The following is a 22,440-nucleotide window of genomic DNA, read 5'->3' on the forward strand; positions in this document are numbered from 1 at the left end:
AGGTCAGCTTTCCAAGACAGAGAGTACTCAATCTGCAAGTCTAACTACTGTAAAAATGGAATATTAGCAGTATTACTGCCAAGAATACGTACCATCTGACTAAGCTTCCATTGCAATGGAAAAACAAGTTTTGCTCTGTTTAGTTAGTTACTCTTTCACACAGAAGGCTGCAGGCAGAGGCAGAAGACAACAAAGAATCACAGGGCAGCTTATAGTAGAAGTAGATATATCAGCACAGGTTGCAAAGAGAAGCCATGGGGTCATGGTACACAGACTATTGTGTGTGTATACGTGTACATGTTTGTGTCTGTATAAATATGTATTCTAACTGCAAAGACAAGAAAGAGATGGGTCTCAAGACCTTGTAGACCTATGAAACAAGGAAATTCCTCCATTTAAACCACTGCTGTCACTTTTTTTCCTATGTTGGAGTCCATTGCTAATTCAACAGGTCTTGCAAATGTGAAATGCACAGTTAGGAAGTAGTAAGAATGGACAAAACACACAGTGGTGCTAGAAAGCTTTTTATTTTTTTTAAGGAACTGAGGTACTCATATATAAAATGCCACTACTGCTTTACATGGCATGCAGGCTAAATGAGAACACTTAGCTTCATGGGCAAAGGCACTGCTTTGAAATGCTTGGTTCCTCACTTAGTAACAAGTGAGAGTCAGCTGCTGCACAGAGATAAAATAAACAACTGGTAAAAACAGGAGAGCTGCAGCCACTGCTGTCTGAGATGTCTTTGTGGCTCTCACTGCAATTGCACAGATGAAAGCAATCTCACTGTCTGGAAGCACCTATGAAACACCCAGTGCACGCTGTGTAAGGACCATATCTATACTCCTATTGAAACCAAAGGAAAAAGTAAGTGAAAGGTCCACTAACAGAAGAGCAACAATCCAGTAAAACTGGATTTAGGAAAAGTGCCTGCCTCACCTCTTGAATCCTCTTTCTGAGGTTTCTTTCAGTGCTATCTACAAGATTCCTGCTTTCCCTATAAACATCATTTTGAGATCCAATGACCTTTATTATCTGTTATTTTCCTCACTTTGTTACCGTTTGAAAAATGACAGCAGAAATGCAGGAAAAATTCCTTTGATGAACTAGTGGGACAATCCATTTAACTGACATGGAAACACAAAAGGCCTTTCAGTACATTCCCTAGCAAAGCATCACAGTGTAGTGACTGCGCATGGTAACTAGTCTCTGTTAGTTGAACATCTGAGTAATACCCAGAAGGTATGTACATCAGTCAGACTGCACTGACCCTGTGAAGGATGAGGAAAACCTTCCTTTGTTTCTTTCACCACCATCCAAACCCAATCTTGGTGCCTCTCTTAGTGCAGGTCCACTGAGATTGCTAGGAAAAGCAGCTGGTTCTCACACAGAATTATTACTGAGTACTGATTGCATAAAAAAACTTGAGTGCCGACAAATTGCTGTCTGAAAAGGGAAGATCTTCCTAGGAAATTGCAGAGTTTATGCACAATCTGCAACTCACATAGTGTAGATGAGCTGTAGTTTCTGCAATCAGAGGCAAGCAATGAGCTGAACGAAAAATAACCAGGTAAAGACAGAAATGCAGTGCAGACTACAGCTATTTATACCTGTAGATGTTAAACTTTGATGTCCTCCTCAAAGAGAACTTTGACTTAACTCACGATTTCAGAGCAAAGCTTTGCCTTTCCAATTTCCAGTGCAGTGTCCAGTATTGTCCTGTCACCACAGTTACACTGAGAACTGAATCCAAGGCTAACTTCATTTTCTTTGCTCCCATCAGAGCCTGAATAAGAGGTTAAATATTGCTTGTATTCCAAAGCAAGTAAACAGCAAGAATCATAGAAGAAAGTTGAGGACTGAGTTCTAGTTTCACTGACAGGATGTTCTTCCCCATAGACTTTCCTTTTTCTTTTGAGCTCGCCAGTATAAAGTCCTTGGATTTCTCTGTATACTAGTATACAATTTTCCAGTGAGTTGGCTGCTCACAGTTTCTCTCTTTTTCACCACAAAATCGATTGTAAGTTGTTTTTGGATCAAATCCCAAGATCTCTCTTTCCTCATGAATCCGGAAGGAAAATGTTGAAACTGAGGTGCCTATAAAATACCTGTGGAAAAAATCAGAATGGGTTTCTGAAGCTAATTTGTTTTTCAAGCACAAGTAACAGAGTTCAGTCCCATGAATTTTAGTAAGAGATTTGTGAACAACTGTATCTGGGTCAAAAACAATATTCAGGTTTGTGACAGTAAAATTAGGCCCAAAGAAAATCAAATTTACTACCTAGCATGTGCACAGATCCACTGGTCAATCACAGCCAATCCCCCATCTTTGTACAGTTCTAGCTCCTCCCAGGTAGGCTCAAACCTCACCATCTCAGGCACCAGTTTCTTGAGCAATGCAATCTCTGAAACAAGGAAAAACAAACACTTATGTTAATAAGTGCCATCTGCTGCTGTCATAAAATGCTAGTGTTTAAAGAAACTCTGGGTGGACAGTTATAAAGCAAGCAAATCCAAAATCATCTGACAAACTGTACAGCACATTTGACAAACATTAGAGTATAGTAAGCAAGGGCTGCAGCCAATAAGGCAGACATGGTGAAAGGTGGGCAGATCTTGCAGGTCAAGGAAACCTGCATGAGGTATAATGGACACAGCTACTAGCCTCCTTCTCACTTCTACAGTGATGCTGTAATGAGCTATTCTGTGATTCTGAATTCCCATTGTAGAGACTGTCAGAGTTCCTGTGAGTAATGCCTAATAAATGTTTTGACACTGTAATGGAAATGAGAAGTCACAGCTTGAAGCAGTGACAGTGCACCTAGTAGAAAAGCAAGGCCAACTCAGGGGAGCTTAGGAGCATGAAATGCACCTGGAGCTGGGATCCACCCATTCCCAGACCTTATTTAAGGCTTGGCACTGGAGGTCAAGGCATCTCTCTGGAGATCCTGGTATACCTGGGGCTTTCTCAAGGTAAGTAGCTTCTTTCCCTTATTTCTGTGTCTACTGTTGTGTTTGTGCAAATTCTCACTCACTGCAGCCTGGGATCCTGTTGCTCTGCTGTCAATGTTGTGCTTTCCCTTGCATTACAGATACCAACTACAGATGCTTGAAGGAAACAGCTAGCTGTCCAATCCTGTTCATGTTTAATGATGGAGGCATATGAGGATATAAAAACAAAACAGTGCTGTGCTCATTCTCAAAATGATCATTATCTCCCTACCATCCTCAACAGCATCAGTGGCTATGAAAACTTTTTCAAGTTTATGTGTTTTCAAGAGGCTGTGGATTTTCTTTGCTGCTCCGTGCAGGGAAGGCACATCTTCTCTGTGACCCCAGATGAAATCCTTCCTTCTGAGATGAACCCCAAGGTATGGACCACCTAGAGCTGTGCCCATCTTAACCTAAGAGAGAAAGATCAATACATTTTAGAACTTAAGAGTGCCATTATTCATTCACACTGTAAAAGCCTGGGAATTTTAAAGCATAATCTCTGGATAAGGCACTGAGAGCTAAAGAAAGTAATTTTAAGGTATGGATTTGTAGCATGTTGATTTTTGGAGGCCTGCGTCATACAAGACAAATTAGGGTGCAAAATCTTTGTAAGCAAAAAATGCTCTCCTTGACCAAACCCACAGCTGGCAGTTTGCAGCTGAACTTTACAACCCAAGATAATGCTAAACACAAGAAGAGATCTAAGTTTCCTTTGGTGAAATGAGGGTAACAGAAATCTAACAGCCAGATAAGCCAGCTGCATCTCAATGCCTTCCAGTAGCTCATGTCACACAGAAGGGAGAGTATTAACATGTATGTCCACTGTGATCTGAGCAGCGAGAGCGAGATTCATGCATATCTTCCAATATTCCCTGCTGTGTACAGCAAATAAAAGCGATTTATCCCATCTATTTCAGGAAACTCTTATAATTTTACCTTCATTTGTGTCCAGTCCTCATTGTAATGAGTCCTGTCTGCCTCGTCTGTGGATTGAAGGTACTTGTTTCTAAACTCATCTCCTGCTACACGGAGATGTTTAGCAAATACCATACTACGACGGGTCTGTTGAAATAAGAGCAGGTACTGAATCAGAAAAAGGGAGAGCTTAAAATGACTAAGTGCAGATAGCTTCACGTACAAGAGCTCTCAGGATACTCTTCTAGCATCCTTAAGGAGATCAACACTGGCCTTCTAATCTCACCCCAAATCTTCTAGCAAAACATTCATAATAAGGGAGGATGTACATACTCTCTGCTGCAGAAGACTCATGCTATAGTTCAGGGATAGACTTTCTCCTTCTTTCTGTATTATGTCAACACAATGTGATTCTGTTCAGTAGAGACATTAGGTACCTTACCCTAGATGTGATGAAGATGCTATACTCAAAAATGCAGCAGAAATGTGCATACACAACCCATGGCAGTACAATGCACTGTGGAGAACAACAAACAGCCTCGAATGCATGCCTATATCAAACACTTCTAAACTTCATCTTTATACGCTGTGCAGCTGTCATGTCATGTCACGCATACTGCCTAAGTGCCAAACAGGTTTTTTCTGGGCACAAAGCATTCCTCTGACAGCAGACATTCTGGATGAATGCTCATTTTGCAAAGACATATCCAAAAGAGAACACGTGAATGCATGAACCTCCGCTGACACTCTTTATAAAGTGGATGCTCTCTGTATTTGGTTATTCTATTACATTACATTTGCAGGTATGATATTGTCCTTTCTAACTACCTCTAAGTTTTGCTTCTTTTTCCTTTTCATCAGGAAAGCAAGAAACAACAGAGATCCGACTCAGAGGTGCACTGAAAATGGCAAGAGACCATGGGCCCAAACTGCTGCAAGGCAACTTCAGTTTGGACACAAGGTAAAACAATTCTTATGGTCAAGAGCAGTGAAGTTGTGGATGGGGTGACAGATTTCCAGCCATGGGGACCTTCCACCCTCAACAGGAAACAGCCCAGAACAATCAGATCTAGTTCTGGAGTGCAACTGTCAAAGCAGAGCCAACTGGGCACATCCCAGCCTAAATCTTTCTGTGGTTTTAATGCTGAGAAAACAAAATCTGTACCAGTTATGTGCTCTTTGTGAACACAAATCAAATGAACAGTACAGATGATCTAATTCTCTGAGGTCATCCCCCTACTGTGGTAAAACCAAATACAAAAATACTGTATTTTGCTAAGCTATCCTTGGAGAAAGTTGTTGAGACCAGTTTTTTTTTAGGGTACTCTGCTATCTGACCTAGAAGTCTAGGATGGGGAGCAGAATTAAACCCCCCCACAGTTCAGGAGTTAGTGACCTCCTTGTGGAATGATATAAATCCATGTAGCCAAATGAGGTCCACCTAAGGGTGCTGAGGGAGCTGGTGGAAGTGACTGCCAAGCCTCTTCTCACTGTCAGCAGTCCAGGAAGATGGGTAAGTCCCAGGTGACTGGAGACTTGACAGTGTGACAGTCATATACAAGAAGAGACAGTAGGAGAATCCAGGGAGCTAAAGGCCAGTCAGCCTGACCTCAGTGTCAGGGAAGGCTATTGAACAGATCAGCTTGAGTGCAGTCACACAGCACATGCAGGATGACCACGGGACCAAGACCAACCAGCGTGGGTTCATGAAAGGCAGGTCCTACTTGACCAATTCGATCTTCTGATGGCCCTGTGGATGAGGGAAAGGCTGTGAATGTAGTCTACCTACGCTTCAGGGGAGCCTTTGACTCTGTCTCTCCTGGAAAAGCTGGCAGCCTGTGGTTTAGACAGGCTGGGTAAAGAACTGGCTGGAAGGCCAGGCTCAGAGAGTGGTGGTGAACAGAGATAAATCCAGCTGTTTCTCAGAATGGTGTTTCTCAGTCAATACTGTGGTCAGCCATGTTTAGTATCTTTATTTATTTAGGTTGGACATTAAGAAACACTTCTTCACTGAAAGGGTAGTTAAACATTGGAACAGCCTCCCCAGGGAGCTGGTTGAGTCACTGTCCCTGGATGTGTTTAAGAGCCGTTTGGATGTGGTATGATTTTGCAAAGGGTTGTTAAGAGTTAGGGTACTATGGTTAGGCTGCAGTTGGACTTAATGATCTTTGAGGTCTTTTCCAACCTGAGTAATTCTATGATTCTATTCATGAAGAGAGTGCATGGTCAGTAAGTTTGCAGATGATACCAAGTTGTAGGGAAATACTGATCTGCTGAAGGATAGCAAGGCCCTACAGAGGGATCTGGACAGGCTGGATTACTGGGCTGAGGCCAATGGGATGAGGTTCAACAAGACCAAGTGCTGGGTCCTGCACTTTGGCCACAACAACCCCAGGCAATGCTACAGGCTTGGGGCAGAGTGGCTGGAAGACTGCATGGAAGAAAAGGACTGGGGGTGTTGGTTGATACTCAGCTGAATGTGAGCCAGCAGTGTGCCCTGATGACCAAGAGAGCCAACAGCTCCCTAGCTTGTGTCACAAATAGTGCTGCCAGCCTGAGCAGGGTAGTGATCATCCCTCTGTACATAGCTCTGGTGAGGCTGCACCTCAAGTACTGTGCTCAGTGTTGGGTCCCTCACTGCAAGGGAGACACTGAGGCCCTGGAGCATGTTCAGTGAAAGGCAACAAAACTGTGATGGTCTGGAGCACAGCTGAGGGAACTGTGGTTGTTCAGTGTGGAGAAGAGGAGGCTCAGAGTGTTGCTCTCTACAACTGCCTGAAAGGAGGCTGTGGTGAGGTGGGAGTCAACCTCTTTTCCTGGGTAACAGCTGTAGAACTAGAGAGAATGGCCAGAGGAGATTCAGACTGGGCGTTACGAAAAAATTCTTCTCTGAGAGTGACCAGTTACTGCAACAGGCTGCCCAGGGAGGTGGTGGAGTCGTCATCCCTGAAGGTATTCAAGAAACATTTAGATGCTGTACTGAGGGACATGGTTTAGAGGAAAATGCTGGTGATCTACACAACTGGTTTCATAACATCATGAGAAAAAACCACTTCCTCTTTAAAATTCAAATCATATCAAGCACATCTTTTCTATTTTCCAATGGCTGAACTTCTACTAAAACATGAAGACACATTAATCACATTAATCCACAGCAGCCTGAAGACCAACTTTAGCAAACGCTGCTAAAAAATAAGTTACTTTCAAGAAAAAAAATCCAAAGCAAAACAGAAGCAGGTATTGGTCACCAACTTTTTCTTTTTTAACCAAAACCAAGTAGAAAAGCTAGAGAAGCTAACTGCAGAATACTCACATTCCAATAATCTTTCCCTCCATAGTGGTCATGAAGAAGGTTTTCAGCTCTGTCCAACATCACTGACCTATTAAAAATTGTAAAACTCAGTGTAGTTCCCTTAGGAACAGAATTCATATTATGATGTTTCTTTATACAGGTGCACAGCCTATGATCTACTTGGGAATAGAGCATGGGGAATAAGGGATACATCTGTGACCTGTAAAGCAAATTGCAACCCAGAGCCTGCTGAGGATAGAATAGAATAATGGTGTGGTATGTTTCGACTCCCTTCCTTAATAAATGTTACTCTTCAGTGTGGTAATTAAACACAAGCAAGCAATAACAAATCCCTTGTACAGTCCTCAGAGTAGCTGCTATTGTAGAAATAGGATTGCAAACACGGAGAATGATCCAAAGGGGAGAAAGTAAGTTGTGATAAGGCAACCAGAGACAGCAGATTAGAGCTTCTTAGTGTTCACAAGAGAAAAACCAGAGAAGGTGGTTTCCACGTAAGTAACAAAGCATCCTACAGTAAACAAATGGATTTAAGAATATACAGATGCTAGAAAAGCGTATTAGTAAAAAAAAGCAGAAATTTTAAATTGATTTTGTTTTTCACTGACATGAAAACAGCCAATGTCTTCTGTAAGTTCTTTGTATACCAGGAACTCAAAACAGAACCCAACATGTAAGGAAAGCTATAAAAGAATTTTAGCAACAAGAAATAAAAAGCTTCAGTTAAATGAAAAGCCTTCCCTCCAATACAAAGTACAAGAAAACGAAAAGCTTAACAATCATTTAGATATGATAACATCTTAAGAGAAACAGAAAGTGTAATTTTTTGGTACCCATGTGGGAGGTGGAGTAGCTGGGAAGATCCCATGTGGGAACTTCTTTTCATACCAAACTTGTCAGACGACACTTAGAACCATAGTGTCCATAGGGAACGTATAGATACAGGACAGCTAGGACAAGTGAACTGATGTATGGCCAAGCCATTCAACCAAGGGTGATGCAGCAGTGCCTAAAATTCTGATATGCAACTTCTTGAATAAACTGCATTATTATCAGAAGCCTGCAATGAGGCATATCTGATGTTAACTTCTGAAAAAGCACTTTGGAGAAGTCTGGGATGCAACGCAGTCAGTACTGAACAACATAGTAGCTATTACAAAACCATGGAATGGATGCCTAGATAAAATAAATTGGTGAAAATGAACCTCTGAATTAGAGAATATGCACTTTGGACACAACAAGCCTGCAGATATGTGCAGACTAGGAGAGGACAGGCTAGAGAGCAGCCCCGTGGAAAAGGGTCTGGGGTTTCTGGTTGACAGCAAGTTGAACATGAGCCAGCAGTGTGCCCTGGCAGCCAGAAGGGCCAACCATACCCTGGGGTGCACCAGACCCAGCACTGCCAGCTGGGAGAAGGAAGGGATTGTCCCTGCTGTGGCCTCACCTCAAGCACAGGGTAAAAAAGTAAAAGAAGGACATAGAGATGTAGGAGAGCAAACATAGGAGGGCTGCAAAAGGGTCTGGAGGGCAGCATGTGTGAGGAGTGGCTGAGGTCCCTTGGGCTCTTCAGTAAAGTCTGTTGTAATAATATGAGGGGAAATGGCTTCAAACTTAAAGCAGAGAGATTTAAATTAGAAATAAGAAAAAAGTTGTTTTTACAATGAGGGTAGTGAAGCACTGGCATGGGTTGCCCAGTGAGGTGGTGGGTACCCCAACTCTGGAGACATTCAAGGTCATGCTGCACCTGATACAGCTATAGATGTCTGTGTTCACTGCAGGGAAGTTTGACTAGATGGCCTTTTATGGTTCCTTCCAACTCAAACAAATCTATGATGATTCCATGATCTCTGCTCTTTATTACTAAAGACAGGACCAGAGACCCTGTAGGCATGGAACAGGTTCCCCAGGACAGTGGCCATGACCTGAAGCTGCTAGAGCTCAAGGACAACATTCTCAGACAGAGGGTTTAATTTTTTTAGGTAGCTTTGTGTGAAGTTAGCAGTTAGACTCAATGATCCTTGTGGGTCCCTTCCAAATTGGATTGCTCTACAGTTTTCTGAACAGAGTACTCCAAATAAATAATGAAGCATGCAAGTAAGATAAGTCTCACTGATATTGTCTACTGGGACTTCCTAAGAGTGTTCATCCAAGCTTTTTAAGAAAACAACTATGGCACAGGAGGCCGGGAAACTGCATAGATTAAAGAACTGGTTATAGATGGGGATAGATGTCCAGCTTTCTTTGTAGCAGGCCACAAGTGGAAGGAATCTGCTCTTCACCACATTCCTAAAGAGAAAGCCTAAAATAGCAGGATGATTAGCTTGCTGATCAAGTTAAATTGTTCAGAGCAGCAAAGGCCTCTTTGGAGGACTTTGAAGGACTCTGAAGAATTAGAGGTTTGATGACTGGCTAATAAAATGGCAAATGAAATCTGGTCATAGGTTTAGGTTGGAAGGGACCTTAGAGATCATCTAGTTTCAAGCCCCTTGTTATGGTTTTGCAATTTGGTTGGTGTTGGTATTCCACATCAGAACACCATGCTAATAATGGGAGTAAAGGGGACAAGTTTTTTTCCTGTGAAACTGGCCTAATGTAAGTAATTGGGGTAAGGGGCCCGGAATGGGAAGTGGAGGAGGGGAAACGGCGTTGCTGGGACCGGCTCCCTGCGAGGAGACAACGTGGTCAGAGCTTCCTGCCTTCCACAGCTCCATCGGTGAAGTATGGGGACTTGGTATTCTCTTTGTTGAAACTCTCTTGTTGTTGTTTAGCGTTATTAGGTTATTAAACTGCCATTTGTTCTCAAATCACTTTTTCCTCCTTCATTTTTTTTTTAGACCTAATCGCAATCTCCTTCCCTTCCCCGTCTCCCTAAACGCACGTGGCCGGGCCGGGCCACGCCGCACTTTGCCGTACCGTGCCGTGAGAGAAAAGGGGGGGGGCTTTTGTTCCTGCTGCCCTGGGTTTGTGCACACTGTCCCGGAGTGAGCTCTAGAGAGAACTCCGTGACATTTTTGTGGAGGAAATGCGGGCAGAGCTCAGGGCAATGTTTTGGGCAGTAATTAGGTGGTTTTTTTTCAGCAGCCCTGTATGTAGGACTGATAGTCCATAGGTTCCTGTGGGTCCTGGCTTAAGGACTTCCTGATGTTGGGGGTAGGGTAGATTTATTAAGCCGATGGCTGGCAGGGATAGAGATATCTGCCTGGCTCCCTTCCAGACTAACGAACATACAGGCACCGTGCTTGAACTGGCTCACGAATGCTCTGAATTCCTTAAGTATGACTGGGGTGTCAATTGGAATACTGTTTTAGTCCTCTACATTGTAGTAGTGTTACTATAAATTGGCAGGAGACTTGCAAAGAAAGTGCAGAGGAGTACCAGGAAAAGGGCCAGAAGCATCGGGACACCACGTATCAGGTAATCTCACCCCCTGAACACCAGAGGGACCTTGGGAAATTAATAGAACCCCTGAGTGAGTGTGGGAGATCAGGGGGATCTCAGATCAAATGGCTTATGAAGAAAAGATAGAGAGTCTCGAGAATGAGATCCAAATCCTAAGGGGAAGGCAACAAGTTAATCCCAGCCGACCACAGGAAGCACCAGCATCAGTGTCAGTCGCCCCAGTGGAAGGCCAGAGATGGGAACGTGTGTCCTCACGTCTGGAACGGATGGAGGAAGTAGAGGAAGATCCGGGCGAGGGACCCTCCCCAAAACCACCAAGGAAGGCAACTCAGAAGACTAACAGACATGGAGAAGATAGTGACGATGAGGGAAAAGTCACCGCTTCCTCTACTCGTAAACTCTCTGAAAATTTACTGAAATCCAAAGTGCGAAGAAGGAGTTTGCCCGACTCCCAGGTGAACGCCTTGTCACTTGGCTGCTCCGGTGTTGGGACAATGGGGCCTCCTGCATGTCCCTAAGCTGCGATGAGGCTCGTCAATTAGGAAACATTGCTCGAGACTCATCTATTGATAGAGGGATCAGCAGATGTCTCGATGGAGTCGCCAATCTCTGGGAGAGGATTCTATCAGCTGTAAAGGCAACCGGTCTTCTCAAAAGTGATTTGGAGCCTGTACTGGAAAAATGGAGTACAGCTGAGGAAGGTATCCAGTACCTGAGAGAAATGGCTGTGGCAGAAATGCTGTTCGATCCCACGTTTGTCCCTGGGGACCCAGAGGATTACCATGACCCAGAAAAGGTGAGCGGTACTCCGGAAATATGCAAGAAACTATACGGTCAGCACCAGTGAAGTATTCCAGTGTACTATTAACGAACTCTAACATAATGAGCTGGATAGGAGACCTGAAATTTTTGAGCTCATCCTTTCACTGCAAAATATCGAATACTCACTACTGCCACACCGTACCACCATCGCAGCCATCTGTAAAATGGTGGATAGAATGGACCGAATGGAGAAAAGACAGGACAACATGCAGAAGAGCTGGTCTGCGGCAAGGAACCACAGTGAACCTGTGGCAGTCTCAGCTGTCAGACGCAAACGCACACCTGTCCGATGAAGGACCGCATGTGAGCCTATGTCACGGGTGCCATGTGGAACTACCTGCGTGACACAGAGAGGATTGAAGAATGGATGACGAACCCAACTTTGTACTGCGAGCACGGGTAAGAAAATTACAAAAGAGGTCAGCCACTACTGAGGTTGCCTCTACCGCCTCAGACAACCAATAGAGGGGCCCTGCCCTCAGCCAGGGGGGGGAGAGGGATAATAGAGTGTATTGGACTGTGTGGATTCGGTGGCCTGGCACATCAGAACCACAAAAATATAAAGCACTGGTGGATACCGGTGCACAGTGCACTCTGATACCCTCAGGTTTCGAAGGGACAGAACGGATACATATACATGGGGTGACTGGGGGTTCGCAGGAACTGTCTGTATTGGAGGCCGAGATAAGCCTCACTGGTAGAGACTGGCAGAAACATCGTATAGTGACTGGCCAGGGGGCTCCTTGCATACTTGGAATAGATTACCTAAGAAGGGGACATTTCAAGGACCCCAAGGATACAGAGGGCTTTTGGAATAGCTGCTATAGAAACAGACAGTATTAAGCAGCTGTCTGATTTGCCTGGCCTATCAGAGGACCCGTCTGCTGTGGGGTTACTGCGGGTGGAAGAACAACGGGTACCAATTGCCACGAGAACAGTACACAGACGACAGTAGTACTAATAGGGATTCCTTGCTCCCTATCCATAAAGCCATATCAACAACTAGAAAGTCAGGGAGTAATTAGTAAGACCCATTCACCTTCCAATAGCCCCATATGGCCAGTGCGCAAAGCCAGTGGAGAATGGAGGCTGACAGTGGACTATCGTGGCCTTAATGAGGTCACACCCCCATTGAGTGCTGCAGTGCCAGACATGTTGGAACTCCAGTATGAACTGGAATCGAAAGAGGCAAAATGGTATGCCACCATTGATATTGCCAATGCATTCTTCTCTGTCCCTTTGGCCACAGAGTGTAGGCCACAGTTTGCCTTTACTTGGAGGGGTGTTCAGTACACTTGGAATCGTTTGCCCCAGGGGTGGAAACACAGCCCGACCATCTGCCATGGGCTGATCCAAGCCACATTGGAACAGGCGGTGCTCCAGAGCACCTGCAGTATATAGATGATATCGTTGTGTGGGGTGATACAGCAATGGAGGTTTAAAAAAGGGAGACAGATAACCAGATCCTCCTGTCTGCTGGTTTCGATATAAGCGAGACAAAGTGAAGCCCTGCCCAGAAATCCAGTTTTTGGGGTGAAATGGCAAGATGGGCGTCGCCACATCCCAACAGACGTGATCAACAAAATTACTGCAATGTCTGCGCCCACTGACAAAAAAGAGACACAGTCCTTCCTGGGTGTGGTAGGCTTCTGGAGGATGCACATCCCAAATTATAGCCTCATTGTGAGCCCCCTATCAGGTACCCGAAAGAAGAATAGCTTCGCGTGGGGCCCTGAACAGCAGCAGGCCTTTGAGCAAATCAAGCAAGAGATAGCCCGTGCTGTGGCCCTGGGGCCAGTACGGATGGGACAGGATGTGAAGAACATCCTTTACACGGCTGCTGGGGAGAAAGGTCCCACTTGGAGCTTGTGGCAGAGAACCTCAGATGAGACCCGAGGCCGACCCCTAGGATTCTGGAGTAGAGCATACAGGGGGTCGGAAGAGGGCTACACTCCAACTGAGAAGGAGATCCTAGCCGCATATGAAGGGGTCCGGGCTGCCTCTGAGGTAATTGGCACCGAAACACAGCTTCTCCTGGCACCTCGACTTCCAGTGCTGAATTGGATGTTTAAAGGGCAGGTTCCCTCCACTCACCATGCCACAGACGCCACATGGAGTAAGTGGGTTGCACTAATCACACAGCGGGCCCGGATGGGGAACCTCAACCGTCCAGGGATCCTAGAAGTGATCATGGACTGGCCCGAAGGTAAAAAGTTTGAAGCACCACCAGCAGAAGAGGTGTCACGCGCCAAAGAGGCTCCCCCGTACAATGAACTTCCGGAAAACGAAAAGAAGTTCGCCCTGTTCACTGATGGATCGTGCCGCATTGTTGGGAAACATCGCAGATGGAAGGCTGCAGTGTGGAGCCCACACGACAAGTTGCAGAGGCCACGGAAGGAAGAGGAGAATCGAGTCAATTTGCAGAGGTAAAGGCTGTCCAGCTGGCCCTAGACATTGCTGAGCGGGAGAAATGGCCAGTGCTTTACCTCTATACTGACTCATGGATGGTGGCCAATGCCTTATGGGGGTGGTTGCAGCAATGGGAGCAAAACAACTGGCAGCGGAAAGGTAAACCTATTTGGGCCGCTGAACTATGGAAGAACATTGCTGCCCGAATAAAGAACATGGTCCTAAAGGTGCGTCACGTAGATGCCCACGTGCCCAAGAGTCGAGCAACAGAGGAGCAACAAAATAACACCAGGTATATCGAGCTGCCAGAATTGAGGTGGCTGAGATAGACCTGGATTGGCAGAATAGGAGAGATATCTTTCAGAGTCGGGGGCCCATGAGACCTCAGGCCATCAAGGCAGAGATGGAACACATAAGTGGGCTAGAGACCGAGGGGTGGACATAACTATGGACGCTATTGCGCAGATCATCCATGATTGTGACACCTGTGCCAGATCAAACAGGCCAAGAGGTAGAGACCTCTCTGGGGGAAGGGCGATGGGAAAAAGTATAAATATGGGGAGGCATGGCAGATTGATTATATCACCCTGCCAAAGACTCGTAATGGTAAGCATTATGTACTCACCATGGTGGAGGTAACCACCGGATGGCTTGAGACATATGCGGTGCCCCACGCCACTGCCAGAAACACCATATTAGGCCTAGAGACACAAATCCTGTGGCGACATGGCACCCCCAGGAGGAATCAGACAATGGGACTCATTTCAAAAATTCACTGGTGAGCACTTGGGCCAAGAACATGGCATAGAGTGCATCTATCACATCCCCTATCACGCACCAGCCGCTGGTAAGATCGAGCGCCACAACGGTTTGCTGAAAACCACGCTGAAAGCGATGGGTGGTGGAACATTTAAGAACTGGGAGAAACATCTAGCAGAAGCCACCTGGCTGGTAAACACCCGAGGATCAGCCAACCGAGACGGCCCTACACAGTCCAACTCCCTGCGTACCGTGGAGGGAGACAAGGTTCCTGTGGTGCATGTAAAGAATATGCTGGGAAAAGCGGTTTGGGTCCTTCCAGCCTCTGGAAAAGGGAGGCCCCTCCGTGGAACTGTCTTTGCACAGGGACCTGGGTGCACCTGGTGGGTGATGCAGAAGGATGGGGTGTTCAGTGTGTGCCACAGGGAAATTGATGCTGGGGAGTGCAGCCTGTGATTCCATGTATATATATATATATATATCTGTATGTACATATGTAATGCATGTTAACTAATGTTCTGTTTATATGTTGATAAAAGTTAGGCATGATGTGATGATGTGTAATAAGGGGTGGAATGTTATGGTTTTGCAATTTGGTTGGTGTTGGTATTCCACATCAGAACACACATCTTCATAATGGAGTAAAGGGGACAAGTTTTTTTTCTGTGAACTGCCTTAATGAGCATGTGGGAGGGGCACCGGAAGGGAAGTGAGGAAGGGGACGGCGTTGCTGGACCGGCTCCCTGCGAGGAGAACAACGTGGTCAGAGCTCCTGCCTTCCACAGCTCCATCGGTGAGATTTGGGACTTGGTATTTCTCTTGTTGAAATTCTCTGTTGTTGTTTAGTGTTATTAGGTTATTAAACTGCCATTCGTTCTCAGATCACCTTTTTCCTCCCTTATTTTTTGTTAGACCTAATCGCAATCTCCCTTCCCTTCCCCTCTTCTGAAACGCACGTGGCCGGGCCGGGCCACGCCGCACTCTGCCGTACCCTGCCGCTAGAGAAAAGGGGGGGGCTGCTTTTGTTCCTGCTGCCCCGGGTTGTGGCCCACTGTCCCGGAGTGAGCTCTAGAGAGAACTCCGTGAACACCCCTGCTACAGGCAAGAACACTCCACCTTACCTGATTGCTCCATGCCCCATCCAGCCCGGCCTTGAACATCTCCAGCCTTAACTTCTCTGAGCAACCTGTTCTAGTACCTCACCACCAGTTAAGAATTTCTTCTTAATATCTAGTCTGCCTCCCTCTTCCAGTTTAAAGTTATTTTCCCTTGCTGCTACATGCCCTTGTAAAAGTCCCTCCCCAGCTCTTCTGTAGGTCCCCTTCAGTGGCCTACAGCTGCACTTGCACTGTTGTTATGCTTGTTGCTACTCCTGCTCACGTCTGATTGAGAAATACAAACCTTGTGGATAAAGTACCTTGTCTGCAGCTTAGGAATACTCAGGCATCACTCCTAATGTTTCTCTTGACTTTTCTCAACACCAGATCTACCATAAGTACCATGAAAGAATTAACTGTAGGACTACATACGTAGACTTTAATGGATTATTTTATACAGATTCCCGCTTTCACTGACAAATATTGCAGCCTAACCCCTACAAACAGAACACCACCACTGCTGAAGAACAGGATTTTGCTACCTCTGATCCCAGCAGAAGGTACTACAGATCTCACTGCTCCACCGAGGGGAACTTTCATCTCATTTCTAATTAAAAAGTATTGATGTCATACATTTATCTGTATTTTTTCTCATGGCAAAACTACACTTCATCTTACAAACCTTGTGGTTCTCCTATAGATTTATTCCCCTGATGTGTTTATAGACAGTGACTATTTCCTTTTCCTGTTCTACCCTGTACTCCAGTTGCTTTTGCTTTGCTATCATTTCTGCAGTTACTACAGGGTCATGGCTGTCTGGAAATGCTCTGCTACTGGGACAACATAAGCATGCTTCATCTCCCATATGAGTTTCCCTTTCCTCTGATCATTCTAGTGGCATCTCTGCATTTCAGAACAGAAAGACAAAACATATTCTCTATGAACACAGCTCATACTAGTGGGGACTTATGTCAAATGAGATCAGGCATTGTCTCTTCTGATCCAAGGTGAGCAGTAGGGATATGTTTTATTTACGCTGTTCCCTCTCAACACAACACTGAAGCATAAAGGAAAAAGAGGAAAACAAAGGGTGGCAAGTACAGTCTGAGAGAGAATTAGGAAGAGCTCAAGGCTATTTCCTCTTAGTTGTTAGCACTGCAGTTAGGCATCTTTGGAGCATAAATTCCTTTTGTAATGAATTTAATGGTAGCTTAGTGATGAAACATCACAACAAGGAGACACAGCCTTTAAGTTCTCCCTGCTCTTCCCACCTAGCAATGGGCTTGTGGGCATGGCATAGAGCAATACATAGTAACACAAAGCAACTCACTGTGCTGAGGTATTCTTCAGAAGGACGGGGGCTACAACAGAGGCAGATCCTTGAACAGACAAGCAGGAGACATTCAGACCTCGTGTTTCTTCATAACCCCAGAACCATCCCCTGAAAGAAAATAAGAGGCTTTGGTTCACAGGCTTGTATTTCAAATTAATGCCATGCACATAATGAAACAAATCAGCAGTGCACCCTAGAAAGGTGATATATAAGGTAAAGAAACCAGACAGTTCCTTTCTACTATTTTTATGACACAATGACTATCTAAAATTGTATTTTCTACTACATTTTGATATTGATCAAGTTTTAGGAAGAAAACAAATCTAATGCATTCAGAGACTCACAAACACTGTCATTAACCATAAGTCTGTTCCATTAGAGTGGGTGAATTTCTCACTGTATAGAAGACAAGTGAAATGACTGTTAGATGTTACCTGTAGTACTGATGCTTGTCTTTGGAATACATAAGCTGATCAATGCAAGGCCTCTCATCTATTTTTTCTTCCCATGTTCCTTCTTTCCATCCTTCCTCGTAGCCTTGCAGGACATAAATCTGCTCAATAAAGGGCCCACCCGACTCTAAGCAGAAGGCAAAGAAAAGTATTAATGGGCATGAAAATAATCATTCTGATAAAGGTGTAAACTAGCATTATTTGCAGTTAAAAAACTACTGGAAATAATATGAGTCTCTCTGTTCCTTCTTTTCCCTACTATAAAAGGGAAGGAAGTTCAGAGTGAGTTGAACACTGGCCAGGGGATGTGACAACCCGTTACTCCTACTCAGCTATGTATGACCCAGGGAGGAATAACTGCATGCATCAGTACAGGTTAGGGGCTGACCTGCTGGAGAGGAGCTCTGCAGGGAAGGACCTGGGTGTCCTGAAGGACAACAGGTTGGCCATGAACCAGCAGTGTGCCCTTGTGGGCAGGAGGGCCAACGGTGTCATGGGGTGCGTTACAGAGAGCACGGCCAGCAGGTCAAGGGAAGTGATAGTCCCCTCTGCTCTACCCTGGTGAGGCCACATCTAGAATACTGCATCCAGTTCTGGGCTCCCCAGTTCAAGACAGACTGGGAACTGCTGGAGAGAGCCCAGCGGAGGGCCACAAAGATGGCCAGGGCCTGGAGCATCTCCTGTGTGAGGACAGGCTGTGGGAGCTGGGGATGTCCAGCCTGGAGAGGAAAATACCAAGGGGATCTTACTAACACTTATAAATATCTCAAGGGGGAGTGTCACGAGGCTCTTTTCTATGGTGCTCATCAACACAAGGGACACAATGGGATAAACTAGAAGACAGGCAATTCCATTTGAACATGAGAAGGAAATTCTTTACAGTCAGAGTGACAGAGCTCTAGAACAAGCTGCCCCCAGAAGTTTTCTTCCCATTCTTCCTCCTGCCATCTGTATCATTTTTTTATTTCACATACATAAGGATAAAAGATTATGTGGAAACAAACTTCTACAGATGATTTAACTCCATGATTTAGCCAAGTGTATTACACACTATTTCATACTTTACCTGCAAGGAACTGCTCATACTCAATGACAGGGATGTTCCTATTAAGGCTTGGGAGATCGAAGAACTCAGACCAAGGGATTCGGACCTGAAGGATATCAGGGCTCTGCCAGTGATAGAGACGGCCCCAGGGTGGCAGAACTAACACCCAATTTTCGCTTTTCAGCAAAGTCTTCATAAGTGAAGCAATACGAATATAGACATCTCTGCGAAGGTTGAACCCTTCAGGAGGATTTACATCATACAGAAGATACCTAGAGAGAACAGAGCAACATCATCACCTCAGGAAGAATTCAAAGCAATTCATTACACAGGTTATTTTACTTCATGTATATGTGGTGCAATTCTACTGCTGCAAGGAAAATTCTTGCTTTTTCACGAGTCTGTGGTTCTCAGGCAATGGAAGGGAGTGAACAAGGGGGAAGGCTGAGCAGTGCATGCTGCGCAGGCAAAGGAGACCACAGCGTGCCCAAGTGGTATGGGAAGAATTGCCCCAAGGGGCTGTCTGCTTGTTGAAGGCCTTCTTGGCAGGCATCATCAACCAGCCTGTGTCACAGACTTCTCCTGTAGCAAGGGAGGACTCAGAGGTGACACCGAATGAACACCCTGAGCATCCTCCACACCCTGAAAAGTAATCTGTATGCAGCAAGGGGGGTGAAATGACTGACAAGTAATTCAGGCTAATTCTCGTGGCTTAAATACTGACATGGAGGACCCACCGAAGAGGGACAGGGCAGGAAAGGTGAGTGCTCTCTGCCACCAAGAAAAGGCCACCAGAAAGGCAGAACTGGTGCTGGCAGACAGAAAGAGACCCCAGGCAGCATCCAAAGCATGACAGCTATGACGATGCTGACTCCCAAACACGACCCAAACAAAACAACAGGGTGAACAAGGCTTCTAACATACACACAAAATCACTTCCTAATGGTGCTGTTGGTCACCATATAAGGAGACCCATGGTCTGAGCAGAGGTAGTGAAGGAGGGGGCTCAGACCCAGGAAGACAGCGCTGCCTGGGCCAGTGTGGTGGGTGTGGTGGGGCTGCTCCTCACCGTGTGCGTGGTGCAGCAGCGGAGGCGGGCAGCGAGGTGGCAGCATGGCCAGCACGGAGGGCAGCGGGCAGTGACTGGGCAGCAGCACGTGGTGGGAAGGCCAGGGTGGCCAGACCCAGCAGCAGTAGCATGAGGAGGCCAGGGCGGTGTGCCACCATGTCCAGGGTGGTCTGGTGGTGGCTCAGCCCCTCCCTCAGAAGAGCCCAGCAGTGAGAGGCCGGAGGCTGGTGCCTGTGAGCCGGTTCAGCTCCTCCAGGATTTCCGCTTCCTTCTGGTACATCTATAGGAGAAGTGCACAGGGGCTGAAACAGCTGCTGAATATCACAGGCCAGAGAGCAGAGCAGGGACACAATACCTGTGTGACAAGCGGAGTGACCTAACCAACACGCGACCCAGTTTGTCAGGACTGCCCAGGATGGTGGCAGAGCCCTGGAACAGGCTGTGCAGAGAGGTGCTGGAGTCTCCTTCTCTGGAGATACTCAAACACTTCTCTGTGAAACCTCACGTAGGGAGGTTGCTTTAGCAGGAGGTTGGGCTACAGGTTCTCCATAGGTCCCTTCAGTTCTGTGATTCTGAGATGGGCAGGACATGGGGCCACTCCCTCCCATGAGATGTGATAAAGGGAAATCTTTGGTACAGTTTTGGCACCACGCACCCTCCCACAGCAAGGGCACTGTTGTACCTGAAGCCATTCTGCCTTTGTGTTGTGCTGGTAGCCAAGCAAGTGACACAATCCATGGGCTGCAGTCACCTGTGCAGGGAAGAAAGTACAGAGAGTATATGTGAGAGTGAGCCAGGGCTTCACTGCCATCACTGTGAAAAACACCACACAACAAACAAAACCTTTTCCTTACATCCAATTTAAATCTCCCCTCTTTAAGTTTGGAGCTGTTTCCCCTTGTCTTGTCACAACAGACTCCGCTAAAGAGTCTGTCCCCTTCTTTCTTACAGTCAGACATTAAAAGGCCGTTCTCAGGTCTGCCTGAAGCCTCCTCCATGCTGAACAGCCCCAGCTCTCAGCCTGTCCCCTTAGAGAAGGTGTTCCATCCCTCGGAGCATGGCCCTTCCCTGGACTTGCTCTAACAGCTCCACGTCTCTGCTGTACTGAGCACTCTCCATCTGGGCGCAGCGCTCCAGGCGAGGTCTGAACCTCCTGAGGTTCTCTTGGGCCCACTGCTTTACCAACCAGACACCGATCAGCTCCGATCAGTGCTTCCACCTCCCAGAGCTAAAAACCAAGCAGCAAAACGCAAAGCGTCCTACAGCCGCCGCCCGATCCCCCTCCTCGGCGCAGGGCTCACGGTCAGCACGGCGTCCAAGTCCTCCCCGTGGCGGCGGCAGTGCCGCTGGATGAACTCCACCCCCAGGAAGATGTCCCCGAGGTTGAACTCGTCGCGGCTGCGCGGCCGGGGCAGCTGGCCGGGCGACACGCGGTGGTAGGGGAAGGACAGCACGTCGGTGGGCTCGTTGCGCCGGCGGTACGCGCCGTTCAGCCGCTTCATCAGCCCATCGCCGGCGCAGATCAGCGCCACGTCGAAGCGCTCGGCGCCCAGCGCGGCCCGCAGCGCGCAGACGGCGCGACGGAGCGGAACGCGGCGCAGAGGAACGGCGCGCTGCGCGATGCGGATCTGCACGCTCATGGCGCCGGAGCTCCGCCCGCTCGGCCCGCCTCGGCCGGATGGCGCGTGCGCGGGGCCGGGCGGCCGCGGAGAGGACGGGCCGCGGCCATGAACGCAGGGGGCCCGTTCCGCGGCCCTCCCGCCTTCCCGCCGCCGTCGCGCTTCGGGCAGAGCGCCGCTCCTCCTTTCGTCCCCTACGGGCTGGGCCAGGCGGCGGGCAACGCGGCCTTCAGCTTCAAGCCGCCCACCAACCTGGGCGGCCTCCCGGCGCCGGGCGACGCGGCGGGCGGGACCTTCGCGCCGCCCGAGTTCCGCTTCAAGGCGCCCGACGGCCCCGCCGCCTTCACCTTCTCGCCGCCCTTCGGCTTCGCTCCCGACGCGGCGGGCCCCGAGCCGCCCGCGCCCGGCGGAGCCTTCTCCTTCTCGCGGCCCGCCCCGCTGCTCGGCCGGCCCGAGGAGGGGACGGCGCGGCCGCATTCGAACGCGGGAGAGGAGGCGGGCGAGGCGGCGCCCAAGGGGCTGAAGCGGAAGGAGGAGCGGGAGCGGTCGCCGCGGCGGATGGCGGCGGGAGGGCGGGCGGCCGCGCCGCCGGAGAAACGCGCGGTGCTGCTGAGCCGGCCCCGCGGCGGGGCCCTGTTCGGCCGCACGCTGCAGGAGGTGCTGCGCAGCCAAGGCCGCGAGCGGGGGGAGCCCGAGCGGGGCACGAGCGAGGAGCCGGCGGCCGAGGGACGGGACGGGCCGTACCCGGCGAGGCTCGGGCCCGCCGACGGCGCTACCGTCACCCCGGCGCGTACGGCGCGGGGCAACGACAGCACCGATAGCTTGGGCGGAGCGTCGGCGGCGGAGCTAACGGCTATCCAGTGCAAAAACGTCCCCGACTACCTCAACGACAGGACCGTGCTGGAGAAGCACTTCGGGCAGTTCGTGAAGGTCCGCCGGGTCATGACCCGCAGGAATAAGAAGACGGCCGTCGTCCACTTCTTTGACCACGTGAGTATCGGAGGCTGCCGGTGCGGAGTGGGGGTTAACCGGAGTGCCCCGGCATGTACAGGGTCAGGTTGGATGTTAGGGAGTAACTGGTGGAATCACCGACCCTGGAGGTGTTCAAGAAGAGGGTAATTGTGGCACTGAGGGATGTGGTCGCTGGGGTGGGATGGCTGTTGGACTAAATGAACTTAGTGGTTTTGTTATGGCCTTAATGATTCTGTCATTAGTGC

At 47.9% G+C, this 22,440-nt stretch overlaps 1 protein-coding gene across 5 annotated transcripts; it reads right to left on the minus strand.

Annotated features, from left to right (window-relative positions):
• Nucleotides 1-508: 508 nt before the first annotated feature.
• On the minus strand, nt 509-22,208 carry POFUT2 (protein O-fucosyltransferase 2). 5 transcript variants are annotated; one of them, XM_015867701.2, is made up of 10 exons: nt 20,287-20,355; nt 19,605-19,884; nt 18,557-18,807; nt 17,473-17,617; nt 17,036-17,146; nt 7,223-7,289; nt 3,931-4,056; nt 3,224-3,404; nt 2,282-2,405; nt 509-2,108 (listed from the first exon to the last, which is right to left on the minus strand). In XM_015867701.2, exons 1-10 carry the CDS (start codon nt 20,294-20,296, stop codon nt 1,955-1,957), a joined length of 1,449 nt encoding a protein of 482 aa, XP_015723187.1. In that variant the 5' UTR covers nt 20,297-20,355; the 3' UTR covers nt 509-1,954. The 5 variants fall into 5 exon arrangements, 3 of the variants coding, with proteins under 3 accessions (XP_015723187.1, XP_032301959.1, XP_032301960.1); XM_032446068.1 differs by lacking the exon at nt 3,931-4,056; XR_004308091.1 differs by lacking the exons at nt 509-2,108; nt 7,223-7,289 and having other exon boundaries at nt 2,331-2,405.
• Between the last annotated feature and the right edge of the window lie 232 nt (nt 22,209-22,440).

The sequence above is a fragment of the Coturnix japonica genome, chromosome 7 (assembly GCF_001577835.2).
Source record: "Coturnix japonica isolate 7356 chromosome 7, Coturnix japonica 2.1, whole genome shotgun sequence".
In the NCBI taxonomy this organism is placed as follows: domain Eukaryota; kingdom Metazoa; phylum Chordata; class Aves; order Galliformes; family Phasianidae; genus Coturnix; species Coturnix japonica.